The sequence below is a fragment of the Anguilla rostrata genome, chromosome 8 (assembly GCF_018555375.3).
Source record: "Anguilla rostrata isolate EN2019 chromosome 8, ASM1855537v3, whole genome shotgun sequence".
NCBI lineage: Eukaryota > Metazoa > Chordata > Actinopteri > Anguilliformes > Anguillidae > Anguilla > Anguilla rostrata.
This window is the reverse complement of record NC_057940.1, coordinates 46,507,983-46,524,849: the sequence shown is the minus strand read 5'-3', so window position 1 is coordinate 46,524,849 and position 16,867 is coordinate 46,507,983. Positions and strand designations below refer to the sequence as shown.

Below are 16,867 nucleotides of genomic sequence, written 5' to 3'. Positions count from 1 at the left end.
CAGAAACTGCTGATCTACTGGAATTTTCACGCACAACCATCTCTAGGGTTTACAGAGGATGGTCCGAAAAAGAGAAAATATCCAATGAGCGGCAGTTCTCTGGGCGAAAATGCCTTGTTGATGGCAGAGGTCAGAGGAGAATGGCCAGACTGGTTCAAGCTGATAGAAAGGCAACAGTAATTCAAAAAACCACTTGTTACAACCGAGGTATGCAGAAGAGCATCTCTGAACGCACACCACGTCAAACCTTGAAGCAGATGGGCTATAGCAGCACACTGGGTGCCACTCCTGTCACCTAATGAAGTGGCCGGTGAGTGTACATGCTTAGGTTAAAAAAGAACTATGGAAAGCCAAGAGGCTCTTTGAAAGGCAAATTGCCCAAGATGCAAAATGTAATCTTAAATGTTTCTTTGAATATTGTAGTAGGAAAAGGAAAGCCAAAGAGGATATCAGGTGCCTCAGGAATGAAGGAGCATTGCTATCTAAGAGTAAAGATATTGCTGATGCATTACATAGTTACTTTGTTGACAGTTTTACTAGAGAAGAGGTTATTAATAGACTGGAAGGCATATTCAGTACTCAAAATGTCTTATCAGATATTGAAATAGAGGAAAAATAAATTCCGTTTTGTGCAGAAATTACTTCTTAAACATGTATACCTTCTAATACCTTAATAACAAACTCGTATTTGATCGGTAAACATTAGAAAAAGTTAAATAATTAAACTCTTTCTCTCTATCTCTCTCTCTGTCTGCTTGTTGCGAGGGGGCAGGACAATGGGTGGGACATCCATATTAATGACCATTCCGCATGACATTCCTGCATAAGTAGTCAGAAAATACCTTGTGTTGTTTACAATCTAGTCTACTTTTTTACGCGTGATTACGAGTGTCGCGGGAACGTGGCTAATGTTCTCCGCTAAATCACTGAGCTGAATTTAGATAGTGCCAGTGACAAGAACGAATGGATTGACATGGTAAAAGTAAATGAAGTAAAGGGATACCTCGGCCTTTTAACCCTCTGGGGTCTAAGGGTAAAATGAGGCACACTGGTGATTGTGCGATGCTCTGACATTTGTGTAAATTTCATCAACTTTATATACAGTGATTCCAAAGTGTTTCATATCTTTGTTTTCAGCACAAACTCAGCTACAATAATATGGCAGCAGTAAGTAGGTCATAATCATGTGTGGATTGTAAACTGCTCTAAAAACACACAAACTGTAAACAGTAGTTTTGAACATGCACAGGAATGTTGTAATAAAACACACTAAACAATTGTGAATAAGACTTTTGGTCACTGGAATGTGTTCATCAAGGTCTTGGGTATCAAAAGATGACAAAATATTTTGGCAAATCCAATGAGAAATATAAAATACATTGCTAAAAGTTAGTGTTGTGACTACTATTTTTCAACACCAGGTGAGAATGGGAGGGCAAATGGCCTTTCTGTAATGAATATGCATTGGGTAGGACGACCTGCCAGCTAAGTAGGCTATTCACACCTGGCCGCATGCCTCCCCACCACTAAGACAAAGACTCAGTGAGCCATTTAGAAGACAGAAACAAAGACATCTTTTGATTTTCAGAACATTTATTGAAGCAAACTATACGCATGGAAGATGAGATGAGACTGGTGTACTCTTGCAACGCTTGCGTGGCCTCTTAGCTAGTGGTGAACTAGGCCGTGTTTCCTGATCAGCATCTCTGTAAATATGATAAAAACAAAATTGTTAGGAAATGTGACATCAAATCAAACTTTATTTATATAGCACATTTCCTTCAACAGGTGAAAATTAAATGTGCTTTACAAAAAAGGGACAAACCACTAACTAATGAAAACAAAACTTAGGAAATGTGACATGGTTACATCATATACAAACAAAGAACCAAACAAACACAACCAGACGCAGAGAGGTAGCCTATAATTTTGAGAAGCAATGGTTAGAATCGTTCGTAGTGTGGGAATTTACAAGCGCGCATATTAGTGAATATTCCTACAAACACACAGAGAATGTAATACAGCACACATTTACAAATAATGCAAGCTATCAATGAAACAACATTAGCTAAACTAAATAAACATTGCTATTCCAGCTCAACTACACGCAACTCATCAATAACAATGCCTCAATCTGAAGTAGGCTAGGTCTGTTTAGCTAAGTGGTTATTATATTGCTATTTCCCGAATTTACTTACAGTATGCTAATATCGATTGTGCGAGGACATCAGTTTTAGAATCTTAGCCACGCCACGGGCTATTTATTACCAATATGATCGAAAAACATACAGTCTACCTGATGCTTCTAACACAACCAGACGCAGAGATCCTAGCCTATAATTTTGAGATGCAATAGTTCGAATCGTTCGTAGTGTGGGAATTTACAAACGCGCATATTGCTGGATATTCCTACAAACACACAGATACGTTGCAATACAGTACACATAAGAAATATACTTACGCACGAAGTTGATCCTCAGCTGGATCAGTTCGCTGTTCGAAATGACACCGCTCTTCATCAGTGTCGGCTTCCGGATCGACCATTTTCCAAAATTAAACGAAATGTTCACCTCAAAAGAAGTGAATTAGGCGACAGTTTGACATTCTATCCCGCTTTCACAGACTTGGCATTTCTCACATGGATCTCGCATCGCCCCTCCTTTAGTCTCCTTCTATGGAGAGTAATTATAATGTTGTTAACATGTGAATGCGATTTGGGCGGACTTCCTGCTGAGCGAACTTCACATAGTAATGAGTAAAGTTTAACGAAGCATACATGATCTAATTAATCAAATTTAGAACATTTAAAACAATTCATATTATTTGCCAATGGGCGCATTGGAAAGTCGCGATTCTAAGGTTTCTGTCAATGTTTTTGTTGCGTCTGTATGATACCAGCACGTGAAGTTAATCATCCAAATAGAAACGAAAGTAAATTTCATCTTGTCGGAGCTCTCGACCCCAGAGGGTTAACAGTTCTAAAATCAATGCGCTACAAAATCCAGCATTCTAACGCAGTTAAAACAGCAACATTGTTCTTTCGATTTTGAACTGTTGTTACGTCCCCTCCTTTTTCAGTGTCCAGTTTTGCAATTGATGGCAACGTTGAATCAAGGTTCTAGTTAACTGGCTTCATTTAGGGTTGCCAATCATTGCACAAAATACTGAATCGTCTCTTATTTGGATGGTAGAATAGGCGTTCTGTATTTAATTCATGGCTACGGGACGCATTTTCTTCTGTATCTTTGTTAACGACTGCGTTTACAGTAAGCGCTGTTTTTAATATAATTCAGTAGTTAGTTAGCTAGCTAACTGGGATAAAAAGCATGCCGTGAGAACATTTTGAGCTAAAACCTGGCTGAATTTTAATATTCAACAATGAAAGTTGTGGTTTATTCCTTATGTATTCCATGCATTCAACATCAAATAGGTAGAATATACCACCACAATGCATTATGTGTAATTTGGTATCTATTTAAGCTCTAGTAGCTACATTTCCCAGTAGTTTGAGGTAGCTTAATTACTTTCAGAATGATTTAAAGTACTATTCTTTTCACTGGTGAGTAGTAGGACAGCAGCTATTGACAGCTTGTCAAAGGCATAATTGTTATTCAAGGGAGGGGTGTGACTAAGGCTGCATAAATTAATTCAAAGTCTGAGTGGGTGTGAACAAGAGGCAGTGAGGATCCCAACTTCTGCTTTCAACCTACATTAAAGTTGATTTCTAAGCAGTTTAAATATTTGTATTCCATGCATTCAACATCAAATAGGTAGAATATACCACCACAATGCATTATGTGTAATTTGGTGTAACTAGTATTGTAAACACCTCACAGCTAGACCAATGAGGGTTTGTAGCTGGAGGGGAAGGTATCGCGTGTTCTCCCTTGGCTGGTGTGATTCAAAACCGAGATGTTAGTTATTTTTCCTCTGTTCGTAAGAACAGGGCACAATTATAATTAAGAATGCACTGGTTCCGTTGCCACGGGTTAGATATGAAGGCGCTGCTTCATATCCCGCTTAAAGCTGGCCTGAAACGGATCAGTAGCATTCAGGTTACTCACCGTTCGTAAACGGGGCTATGTTGTCATCAGAGATATATCAGATATGTCGCCGGACTGTCAATATTCCAATGGGAGCATCAGAATATTCACAAATACGCGGAACAACACATCCGTGACTACAGCAAGAAAGCGTAACAGTTACTATGTTTTACTCTCGTGTTAATCTGACTCCATTTTATATGATAATTTAAAATTTGGCTTTAACTATACGTGGAACTTGGGAGTGGTTACACTCGACTCTATCTTGTGCCATCATTCCTTAATATATGCTCCCAGGTTTAGCATTATTGTTAAATCTCAGTTCGGCGAGGAATCCAGAGGGTAGGAGGCTGACCACCATAATACATGCCTTCCATGCCTGGCTTACATGGATAGTGCATAGACAGTTATGAGCCCAGGGCGGTGAAGAATCTATCGGGCTCCTTAAGGCGAATTTGGGGAGAACCGGCGTACAACGCCCATGGGTTCTCTTATGCCAAACAACACCAGAACCGATCCCACCAATCCCTTAGCGGGCAGATCGTGGTCACCTATCTAACTTGAAGACCCCACTAAAGACGTTTACTGTACTAGACCCCTGATCAGTAGGTCCTAGTCATAATTGCCCCCCTGAGTATTTAAACGGAATTTCGGCTGAAAAGAAGATAAAATGGATTAGAGTCATGAAGACCACGCAAGTTAAAAATAAGAATTTATTGAACAGGCAGGTAGGTTGTTATCTTTAAATTCAAATCAATTATAAGGTTTAAAAAACATAAATACAGAGGAAAAGAGTTCTTACCAGCCTGTTTAGCTACACACAGAACACATAGCCTAGTATGTGCACTGAGGGAAGTCGATTACGATCTTCCTTGTGAATCTACACACACCACACAGATTATGTGTAACGTGGGGAAGTCGGTTACGATCTTCCTTGTCTATCTCTACACAGAACACATAGCCTAGTATGTGCACTGAGGGAAGTCGATTACGATCTTCCTTGTCTGTCTACACGCAGCGCACAGATTATGTGTAACGTGGGGAAGTCGGTTACGATCTTCCTTGTCTATCTCTACACAGAACACATAGCCTAGTATGTGCACTGAGGGAAGTCGATTACGATCTTCCTTGTCTGTCTACACGCAGAGCACATAGTATGTGCACGGTGGGAAGTCGATTACGATCTTCCTCGATTGCTTTGTCTCCCTTCCTTTTAAGCCAAATCCCGCGTTTGGTCTAGGCGGCATTGCCATAAATTAACCTGTCCGAATCATAAATCTCTAATTCCGGCCCCCACCATTTGGAGGAGGTTGTTAAAACAATTGGTGGGGAAATGGGGAAAAGGAGATGATTACCAGAGAGGACATTCCATTGTGTTAGGTTTTTCCTGAGTTATTGAAACTATGTTTTATTAAATTCTATTTGGTATGAAACATATTTCATTCAATTGCTATAATTTTCCTGAATATGTCCATACTAAACATGTCAAGTGGATGTAATATTATGCTGCAGTTGTCATGAAAATACCCTTCTGTTTAACCATTGAACACGCAATCCATGTTATTATTACATAAGGCATAATACAATAATACAATGAACACATGTGCATGGTTTGTAAGGTTTTCCGGGATTTGTAAATAAGATATACAGATGGTTTATAGTCCAAATCCAGAAAAGAAATACAAAGTGTAATGTCAGAGGGGTCCATATGTGGGCAGTGTGGTACTGTCCCGTGTAGTGCCCCCACCAGGTGCCGGTCGCTTCACCCTTTACGACCCCAAAACACCCACACCCACAACCACAGACAAAGAGACTAGTTCCCCTTATCTTGGTTGTGTCCAGGTGGTAACATTCCAGAGAGCCAAATGGCCTGCCCATTCAGAGGAAGTCCGAGTGACTTATTGTTTTACCACAAGGCTCTCGGGTCCTTTGAAGTACACGCTGCGTCCCAGCATGCTGGCTCGTTCAAATGTCAGCCTTTTCTGGGTCCCAGTTTAATTTCCCTCTTACAGTATCTATTTAAACACATGGTTGCTAAGGAAATATGTCACAAAAGTGTGGGAATCCCTTGTCAATCTTTGGCAGTGAAAATCTCTGGTTTTCTGGCAGCCCATTCAGCATTAATGTCTAACTTCAAAACAGCACAACTCCCTTAGTCATTGTCCAATCTCCATGTATGATACATCTATTTGAAGCTCTGTTTCTCAGATTGCATATGCTATAAAATATGCTATCACCTTTCCTGCACTTAAGCCTGGTTTTCTGGCTCCTGTCACATATACCCAAGAGTACTCAAAGAGTTAGGTGTGATCATCTTAAAACAACTGGCCAGGTACTCTTAGACAGCCCTTAGAAACTGGAGAAATAACTGAGGACTGGAAGCAAGGTAATACAAAACTAATATATAAGAAAGCAGACTGTGCTGATCCAGGAAACTACAGGACTGTCAGTCACATGCCAAATCTGGCCAATCCTTGCCTATTTGGGGGTACCCTATTTAAAGCTTTATAACTCCAGATGTGACCACCACAGAGACTTGAAAATGGCTTAAATGAAGCAAGACATTTGTATCATTTACAATACTTAGATTAGTTTATATTCATAATTTTGGAAGAAAATGTTTGCCACAAATGCAACTGTATAGGTAAAAAATCAAAAATGGATTTGCTATTTTTTTAGTTTGCAATGAAATACTGAGAGATTGCATATATACAGCAGGTTAAACTATACATGTCCTGGATCAAAAACTTCTTGACCACAAGTTCATAAAATATAACGATGGATATGTAGAACTACTATAGATCTATGAAGCAAAAACTAAGCAGTGTACCCAGCGTCTGCAAATCTATCCAAAATGTCTAAATTATGCATTGCTGTAAATCACAACATATTCACATATTTCACTACAAACTGTTTTGACTCAAGAAACTCATCAGTACAGTGGTCTAAAATATCTAGGGTTCCAGAAACATATCCAAAATCTCTCAAAAAATCTTGTCCGTTATAAAGAATATAAATAAGCTCCTTATGAAAGTTTAAGATGAAACATTGAGATCAGATTAGAAAATAATGCAAAAGTATTGTCACACAATGTGGTGCAGTACCTAAATGTGTAATAATTAACTCTTGTATGTATTTCTATACTCTGTACTCTTGTATGTTTTCTTGTATGGGGATGGGACGGCATAAACATTTTGGCAATGTTCCAACTCTCACGTCATCACTGTTGCATGCATCACAAAAACTATTAAATTAGCAACAAACGCTTAAATTACAGTGTGAAATATTCTCCTTATAAAATACCACTAACCTATTTAAAGCCACTCAATTAAAAAAATAACATAGATAACCGAAATATTTTGAGCAGTAATACTTACATAGCAATGATGAAATCTTATCTGTGTTCAGCAGATAGATACAGAGACAGTAAATCAATGATACAGTTCTATCCGCTTTGGTCTTCCTCCAGAAAACGATATCAGCTAGGTCTATCAGCAAACATATGGCTTAACTATGCTCAGAAGTCCTCAATAATAATAGTATTTTCCAATAAATTATGAAAAATTGTTCACAATGTTTCGTCAGGTGCAGTATCTTTTAATGCTACCACAGAGGGAATGCGCAAGTTAATGCGATGATGAGAAAACTTTCGGTTACTCTGAGATATAAAACGCTATTCCAAAAGCAAAAATAGACAAGTTACACATCGTTAGAAAGCTTATACTGTCACCTACTGAATAAGTGAATTGTCAATCAAGCCAGACTGTACTAAAAAGAGCGACAATGGTGTAAACAACGTGTGGTATTACGCACAGCTATTTTGGAAGGTACCGAGGCATCACAAATGTGTGTATATTTCACAAATGGATTGTCCAAGACAATATATGACCACTCAATCTCAAAAGGGACATCACTATGCATAAAACCAATGGTAAGGTTGTATATTTATTCAATATTTAGTCACAGATATTGAATGTAGAATGACATGGCATAATTTAAAAAAAAAACTTTGTCTCGTTTACTTCGTTATTCAGTGAGCAGCGTTTTCACTGCTGTATTGGCATATCTTAGGCCTATTGTCGAGTTTATCTTGTTGCTATGAGGAAATACAATTTTTGAGTGGTGAAAGAATATTCTTATGAATGGACAGATAGACAATATTGTCCATTATGTCATGGGTGGGGGGTGTAGTTGTAGATGAGACTGCAGGGAGGGGGGCGTGTTAAATGAACGACCAGAGCGACAATGGTGGTTCTGCGAAACTCCGTATTTGGCATAGTTGTGTATCGTCTACTTATGAAACTAAAACAACGCGTTTCTGTTTTTAACTCGTACTTTGGTTGCAGTAGCACTGAATGTCTGAGTTCAGTAATCTGGGCACGCCAGCGTGCCGGCCACTAGGAGGCTTGCACAAAGGGGTTAAGATAACATTAGTACTTGGGAAAAATAAAGCCCTAATACCAGAGGATATTGGGCTGGTATCAGCATAGAAGCCATTCAAATATTTCTGGCAACTTTCTTAAAAAAAAAAAAACATTACAACAGTTTGCAACATAAGACTCGTAAGACCCTAACAGGGACGTCAAACCTGTTTTGGCAATTTTTCAGCAAACAGTTTATTTTTCACAATTTCATAAATGCTACTCAAATAGCAACATATAAATACTAACTTATCAGAAAATAACAGCTGTTTTCTTTAGTACGATTTAATACGAACCAAAGTCAATTGGGTAATTATAAAAAAATCTAACCTTTTTGGTATAATAAAAACTGAACATAATACCATAATCTTTAAAATTGAGAGCTTGTTCAGTTTATGTAATTGTATGTTTAATATCAGTCAGCAACACAAATAACCAATTGATTCTCATTTCTCGATTTATGTTTTAAAATGAATATCGAACACCCCTTAATTTCTTGCTTTTTAATATCTGTTTCTGAAATGGAAAACGATTGACCAAAAAGTACACACAGATCCTTTCTCCCCAATGATAGTTATGACTTGCCGAGGGAATCAGCTAATTTTTTTTAACATTGTATTAAAGGAAACAACTATTTTCTTATGTTTTGTAAAGCCAACGATTTATATATTATTATTTGATTATACTGTAGCATTTATGCCATTATGGATTAAAAATAAAGTGTCAAACTCTGTTTTCTGAAAAATCGGTTTTAACCTCCCAAGGGGGGTATGCATCATCTCACACTGGCAGCAGGTTGGAAACTGGGAATCGAAAAGACGTATCTCCTTTTCACCGTAATTAAAAAATAAAAATTGACGACTAGCAGCAGTGAATAAAAACGAATTAACTGTGTTACATTTATGATGCGTTACATTTATAAAAACTCTCCCCTATATCCTAAGTGAAACTAACTTGGATGACTTTAGACTGTGTCAACAATTATCTGACTATTATTAAGTTTCAAAGTCTGACCACAAAGTTAGTTGAATAACCGTTTATAGACATAAATGCCACTCAAATACACACAAAAATGTTATGGGTAACAAGCATGTCCCTATTTTTGGCTTATCTTTAAAATGTATTTTCCTCTCTTTTCCCGTTAAAATAAGAGTGGCGATAACACTTCTACTTTGCTCGTGAGTGCCACAGTTGAAGTGTTAACTGCCAGACATGGTTTTGAGTGCTCACATTTGCCACCTGGTGGTGGTTTTGCAAACAAAAGTAGCTCCTGTAGAAATACAAAGAAAATGTATGCAAATTTGCTGCTGCCGGGAAGATCTCTCTCGGCAGAAGCGTCATCTGAAACCAGTGACCACTGTAAGAATAGTTTTATCTTACGGTTTTCTGTCTGCCAGCTTTGAACAATTTACCCATACTATGCTTCATTGATAAAGCCTTACATTCTGTTAATTTGACTGTGCTTCCTGTGATTAAATGCCTGATAAGTTCAATAAGTTTGTCCTTTCATTTAGCTTTTAGGTATTAAAAACATGGATATTGTTTGCGGTTTATCAATTAATTACCAAATAATTGTTATAATTGAATACGATATCAGTTTGGGTCTTGAAAAGCATGGATTAATATCTTTGGGACATTGCTGAAAAAGTTTGTGCACCCCTGCTCTACACTCACCCATCTGTTTCCAGCTGTTATTCTTTCTTCAGCCATCATTCCATTTGCTCTGAATGCTGCACGTACTTGCGCATTTTATGTCTGGGCACTGAGATTGACATTGAAATCAGGACCATTTTATTCACTTACCAAGACACAGAGGCACAGGGTAATTCCATCTTCGGACAGGACCAGGCATGCAGGTAATATAAGGGTTCCCCTGAAATGAGTAAAACATTTTTACAATACAAACCAAAATACGAATGAATGAGAATATGAAGTGCATATCAAGAAATAACTCAGTGAAAATCTAATTATACTACTTTGGTACACCAAGAGATACCCATATTATTTATTACCAATATTTGTATAATCTACATTTCTATTTAACTCTGTCTCTTGTCAGAACTATTATGTGCCACCCTGTCCTTGCATAAAGATGATAGTTTGTGCCAGATGTTGAAGGGAGGAAATGTATAGGTTCGGAGATGGTATGATTAAGTTTGCACTTTTAATCATAATGACCCTTACTCTGACAGCCCAAATATTCCTCTGCCCATCTGCAAAACCTGTTTCACTTATTTAAAAACTGCTCACTGTTTAGAATTGGGGAAAACTTAACCTGGACCTGGATGTGTATGTATAGCACCCTGATTTGCTTACCTGCAGAGAGTAGCCTTGTTCACACTGGAACTGTACTACATCCCCCACCATGTAGCGGTCCCCCACTCTAATCCCATAGTTGGGAGTTTGAGGCTCTGGGCAGGAATCCAACCCAATTGCTTCAGAAAGAGAAAATGGAGATATGCTAGATATATTAATAGAGACTAGTGGATTAAAACGATTTATTTCAGACTGTTAAGGGTGCATAGTCAAGTCACTTACATTAAATTACTTCCAGTTTAGATATTTATGAGCATTAAATAGAAAACTCATCTGATTAAAAACTATGTAATTGAGAACAGGCTTCCTAAGCTTTTAGCATTAAATACAGTGCTGACTAATTGAAGTACATTAACATGCAATAAATATATATTTAAATATGATAAATAGAACTAGTACTCTTAAATCACACATTTGTCTATACACAGGTCAGTACATCTATACAATACTTACTTTAAAATGACCAAAAAGCCCTCAAATCATAGTTGTGGTTTTTATTCGAACCACAGATTCAGCTCCAGAATTTTAACAAATGGTTAATTTTTCTTAATTAGATGGTAAATAAATGGACTGCATTTATATAGCGCTTTTATCCAAAGCGCTTTACAATTGATGCCTCTCATTCGCCAGAGCAGTTGGGGGCTAGGTGCCTTGCTCAAGGACACTTCGACACTTCGGGGTTTGAACCGGCAACCCTCCGACTGCCAGTCAATCGGTCTTACCTCCTGAGCTATGTCGCCCCCCAGATGCTTTTCATGACGTATTATTTACCCTCTAAAGCTTCATTATGTCAGAATGTATGCCATAAAGAAGTCCCATGCTCACATTGTGCTTATTGTGCTGAATTGCAAACAACTACATAAAAAGAGGTAACAAAAAATGTACCTGATCAGTCCTCAAGTTTGATTAGTTTTAAAGATTGAGGTGAATCAACAGGCTACTAAGTGTGGGCACATGGCTACTAAGACTAACCGTCTGGGAGGTAGGGGAGGGCAGGGCCAAATCTAACACAAGGTAAGAAAAAAAAAGGTAACACGGACTTTTTAGGTCAATGCATCAAGCTTGAACAACGTATTTCAGGTAAAACATGCTAAATTACCATCTCTTTTTCTCCAATGAACGGCAGGAGAGTTCAATAAATATCTTGAGAGATATTACCAAAAGTCTGTTTTGGCTATATGCTGGTGAAGTCTTGTACCAACTGTATTGTGTGTCAAGGAATCCAAATGTATGTAATTGTAAACAGTTTTATTGACCAACAGATTGCATAGTTTTGATATTGCATGTTAGCTTGCTTGGTTTACTACCCAGGCAAAAGTACAAAGCCCCTGCAAGGTTAAACCTAATGGGGTTGTCAGCCTGTTACCAGTAGATTACTGATTAACCAATTGATTGAATTTGTTAAACTCAGACTTGATCTTCATATATATATATATATATATATATATATATATAAACTTTAACTATAGGCTACGTGGTGACATGTCACATTGACTGATACAGTTGTTTGGATCTAAAAGACATTAAACAGGAACCGGAGAATAAGTGATGTAGTCTTGTGCTAGATTTTCACCGATATAGGTAGGCCAGGAAAAACATTGCCTTACTTTATGTAAACTTTTAAAGACATTAATACTGTTAGATGTACCCTGCACCCCAACCACAGGATTAAATGCAACATTTCACTCTCTGTACTTTTAGTCAGATTTCTAGTGAATGGTATGTCCCAGAAACTTCATTCAAGTGTGTAATCATAACTGATGGATGTAGGTTGTTTGTACTAAAAAAAGAACCTGTCTCCAGTAATATTTTCAGAATTGAGCCAAATATGAAAACCATTATTTATAGTTATTTCCCTCCTCTCTCTTTTTGAAGAATTCCGACAGAGCAAATGATAATGAGCCAAAACTGCATTAATTGAAAAAAAAATTATAAAAGAACTTAAACATATTTGTTTGACAACATAATTAGGAGCCTATTAATTACCCCTCAGCCCTCAAGTATGATTAGTTACAAAGTTTTGTTACCTCTTTTTAAGCAGTTCTTTGCAATATAGCCCAATAAACACAACGTGAACATGGGACTTTTATTCTTCATGGCATGTATAGCTATTAATGATGTAATGTGGCTTAAGAGGGTAAATAATCCATCTAAGCATGAAAATGACATAATTAAGATAAATTAACAGCTTGTTAAATCCAGAATCCACAGGAGGTCCTGAGGACCGAGGTGGAATACCACTGTTATAATGAATGCAATTTTCTTGAAAGAGTAACATATGAAATTACATTCTGAAAGGACAATTTCAAATACAAACTTGATGGAATGGAAGTGTATGGAGACTCAGGGCGTAAAGGAATGGAAAATATTATGTTACCTGTGTACTCCAAGTGGAACCCAGCTGCTGACACACTGATGTCTGACTGGAAGTTCAGGTACAAGTTGTTTGATGTGCTGTTCAAGAGCTGTGGGATTGTTGTCCCTGAAAAAATAAGAAAGTCTTTTAGTCTTTTGTCAAGAGTCTAGTGATGCGCGGATCGCAGTTATATCTGCGGGCACCGTGGTTAATCTGCGGATCGGGCGGGCGGAGTCATAAAAACTAACATTCTGATTAATAGCGGATGGGTTGTGGGTGGGTGAAATAATTAATTAACGTAATTAATGTGGAAAATATTAATTACATTCTCTAAAATGTGAGCATATTTTAAGCTTCATTTTTCGTCAGGCACGAATTAGCAGACTAGACTCTCATTGCGCCAATTTCGGTGTCCATTTGTCTTAAGCAGCAATGGAGACAAAAAAATTAACCTAGAAATACCGCCTTGCGGTTGTATGTCTCTGCCAACCAGTAGCCAGTTTGGATATAAAATGTCATCACTTCATCATGTTATCCTATTAGACATTTGTGTGAAACTTTGACACAGTATGAATCTTTGAGTTATGGCCAAAAACATGTTGTGTGACGTCACAGTGACCTTGACCTTTGACCACCAAAATCTAATCAGTTCATCCTTGAGTCCAAGTGGACGTTTGTGCCAAATTTGAAGAAATTCCCTCAAGGCGTTCCTGAGATATCGCGTTCACAAGAATGGGATGGACGTGAGGTCACAGTGACCTTGACCTTGACCTTTGACCACCAAAATCTAATCAGTTCATCCTTGAGTCCAAGTGAATGTTTGCGCCAAATTTGAAGAAATTCCCTGAAGGCGTTCCTGAGATATCGCGTTCAAAAGAATCGAGACGGACGGACGGACAACCCGAAAACATAATGCCTCCAGCCACGGCTGCGCCGTCGCGGAGGCATAAAAAAAAGGAAGGGCAGAAAAGTTCTGTGTGGGAGTGATTTAGTGAAATACTTAACCATGATGAGTCAATTGCTGGGTATGTGCTATTGTGGAAATACCTGTTGCCATTTTCATAATACCAAAAAAATCTTTTACTTTAAATAAATGTTTATTTATTTAAAACCAGCCTACTTCAGTGTAATATGTTACCATATCATCACGCTTACGTAATGTGTGATCTGACACAAAGTTTGCATGACATTGTAAAATGGTAAGATTACAAAACACAGGGCCAAGTGACTTGAAAGAACTGAGGAAATATTGGGTAGCATTGCTTTGAAATACATCTTATGTCATTTCGGTGAGGCAAGATAGCCTATATTGTTTGTAGTACCGTAACTTGGCGTAATTTTGATATCAATACTTTTGAGTAACTCGGCATTTTTGTACATTGAAAACGTGTTCTTTATGAGATATCATTTCTTTTTGCAAAGCGTTTTATTATGAGAGTGAGAAATGCGACCCTGCAAGAAACGGTTGTGGATTATGGCTATCGTTGTGTGAATTTGTACAGTCTGATGAGCGTGTACCGTTCAGCAGTTTCGGTTTGCTATAGCCTATATGTAAAAACAGTGGCTGTGAGAAAGGATGCAGTGGCGTAAGCGTAAACGCATTAGAAACGCAGATGAAATATGGCCAGTGTATGTACTCACGGATTTGACGTCCATCCAACGAGCCTTGACTGACAAAAGAATCAGTAAGCCCGTAGAATTATAACTCCCTAGGTCGCAACTTGTGTAGTCTTCTGCTGCTCTGTTATTTCGTGGAGATGCACTTTTAGTGTTTATAAGGTTTATAAGGCATTTTGAAAGGCTTATCTGCAGGTAGGAATACTCTTCGCTGTTTCGGTAAACTAGAACCGGAAAACATGATAGTGGAGAATAGGAGCAGACGCATATGTCCCAGCAGGCTTTGCATATGAGAAAATAACAACAGTGTGAGAGAAATTAAGATGAAATGACGAAATTCCGTAGTTGAAACAATATGTTTTTAGCAGAATGGGCATGTAGGTGAAGGTTGACATGATCACGGAGTATAGTGCGAAGGAAATGGAGTGACCATGAGCAAGCTTATATTCCTGATCGAACGGTATATACAACAGTCGCTATATAGTGTTAACCGTTAAAGTGGAGGGTTAAGTAACGTGTGAAATCTATTGCACTGCTGTGTTTTTTTCATGTTCAGTACTAGTAGTTATAATTATGAGTGAATCATGATTTTAAATGTAATGTTTTAATGGGGAGTTGCAGAACGTACATATGTAGTAATTGTTTGTATGTGGCTAGATAGAGAACAGGGCGAGGTAACATGAATGTAGAAACGTGGCGTTTGGTGATAAGAAGGTTTTGTACGGTAGCCAAGTGAAGAAATGTAGTTAGTAGAAATGGCACAGCGGTGAACTGGTGTAACTTTTTAATAAAAGGAATACATTTGCCGTCATGGAATGCATATGGGTGGCCATGAGTGAGTTTTGGTAAAGCAAATATAAGCGTAAGAGAACGTTAGTGTAAAAGAGGAAATTATCTGCCTGAGGATGAGGCGGGATTCAATCGTTCAACCGGAGGTTTACCAGTCTGTCACTTTGTTAGGGGCAGCACCATGACATAGCTATGCAATGCGTGAAATATCATTAGCAAACCTGTCTGTGGTTTTAAAGAAGAACACAGGCGAGTAAGCGCAGAAGAGCTCCCGTTGAATCCATATGGCTTTGCAATATTGTAGCCGGTTAACAATTGAACGTGCAGACGGTACGTCATAATACAGTGTATACGTTCGGGGAACGGCTGGTAGATATGGTGCAAAAGCAATAATTGATAAGTAGTAGACAAGTATTAGTGAGGGTAAAAGCAGGCTAAAGGAGTAACATGGTGGTTGAACGTGACACTTCCCAGTGTCACGTTCAATTCCCACAAATGTGCATAATTTTTTTATTATTCAGTCATTTCAATGTACTTTAAAACGTGTTTTTCTAAGCCTAAATTTCCCACTATAAAAGTTCACCCGAACCGCCTGGGCATGGTAATGAGAACTGTCAGTTAGCTATGATTGACAGACCGTGCCCCGTTACCATAGCTACCCCCATGATACGTGCTGTTTTTGGGAGACTTTTCACAAGCTAGCTAGCTTAGTAGTATATGAAGTACCGATAGATAGCTAAGGTAAAGACGTTGACTTATATCCAATTATAATTTTTGCTATGTAGCTAGCCAAGTTAAGATAAAAGCACAACTATAACATCCTCATAAAACCAAACTAGCTAGCTAACGTTATCGATAACATTGCCTTATGAAAGCAAACTACCTAGCTAGCTAACATTAGCTAGCTAGCTAAATGAATATAACCAGAAATAATCTAATAGTCCTTAAAAGGCACTCTAATTTAAGTGAACCTAACGTTAGTCAAATATTTGCATTGTTTTGCCTGTAAGCCAGCGGCGCAAACTATGGGTCTGGAGTTATCCATGGGTTTACGGGGCGTGGAAAGGGGAGTGGTTACTGTGTTTGTGACGCACCAAGTTGACAACTTTCTCAACCGGTTGAAAATAGGACGATAAATTTAAAACGCATATTTCGCCAAAAATGCAGAACGGACATATTTAATACTTTACTCATTGTGTTTCTTCAATGCCTCTTGTGTAAATAGCACATGAAACCGAGAAAGTGTGAAAATCACCATGGTACTCCTTTAAAGAAAGGCGCTCCTAGCTGGGCTTGAACCTAGGACCCTGTGTTCCCAAGACTGT

General features: G+C 38.2%; 1 protein-coding gene and 1 long non-coding RNA gene across 7 annotated transcripts in view; both read right to left on the bottom strand.

Annotated features, from left to right (window-relative positions):
* Positions 1 to 16,867, bottom strand: part of csmd3b (CUB and Sushi multiple domains 3b) — a 919,486-nt gene that overhangs the window by 304,744 nt on the left and 597,875 nt on the right. For all 6 annotated transcript variants that reach the window (XM_064348440.1, XM_064348441.1, XM_064348442.1 and 3 more), the window contains 3 exons: positions 13,158 to 13,262; positions 10,781 to 10,899; positions 10,268 to 10,337 (listed from right to left, as the gene is read on the bottom strand). In XM_064348440.1, coding sequence (XP_064204510.1) covers positions 10,268 to 10,337; positions 10,781 to 10,899; positions 13,158 to 13,262 — 294 coding nt within the window. The remainder of the gene's footprint in view (positions 1 to 10,267; positions 10,338 to 10,780; positions 10,900 to 13,157; positions 13,263 to 16,867) is intronic.
* Positions 4,739 to 6,262, bottom strand: LOC135261816 (uncharacterized). The gene is made up of 2 exons (XR_010332039.1): positions 5,195 to 6,262; positions 4,739 to 4,877 (listed from the first exon to the last, which is right to left on the bottom strand). It is a non-coding gene; the product is annotated as an uncharacterized LOC135261816 (long non-coding RNA).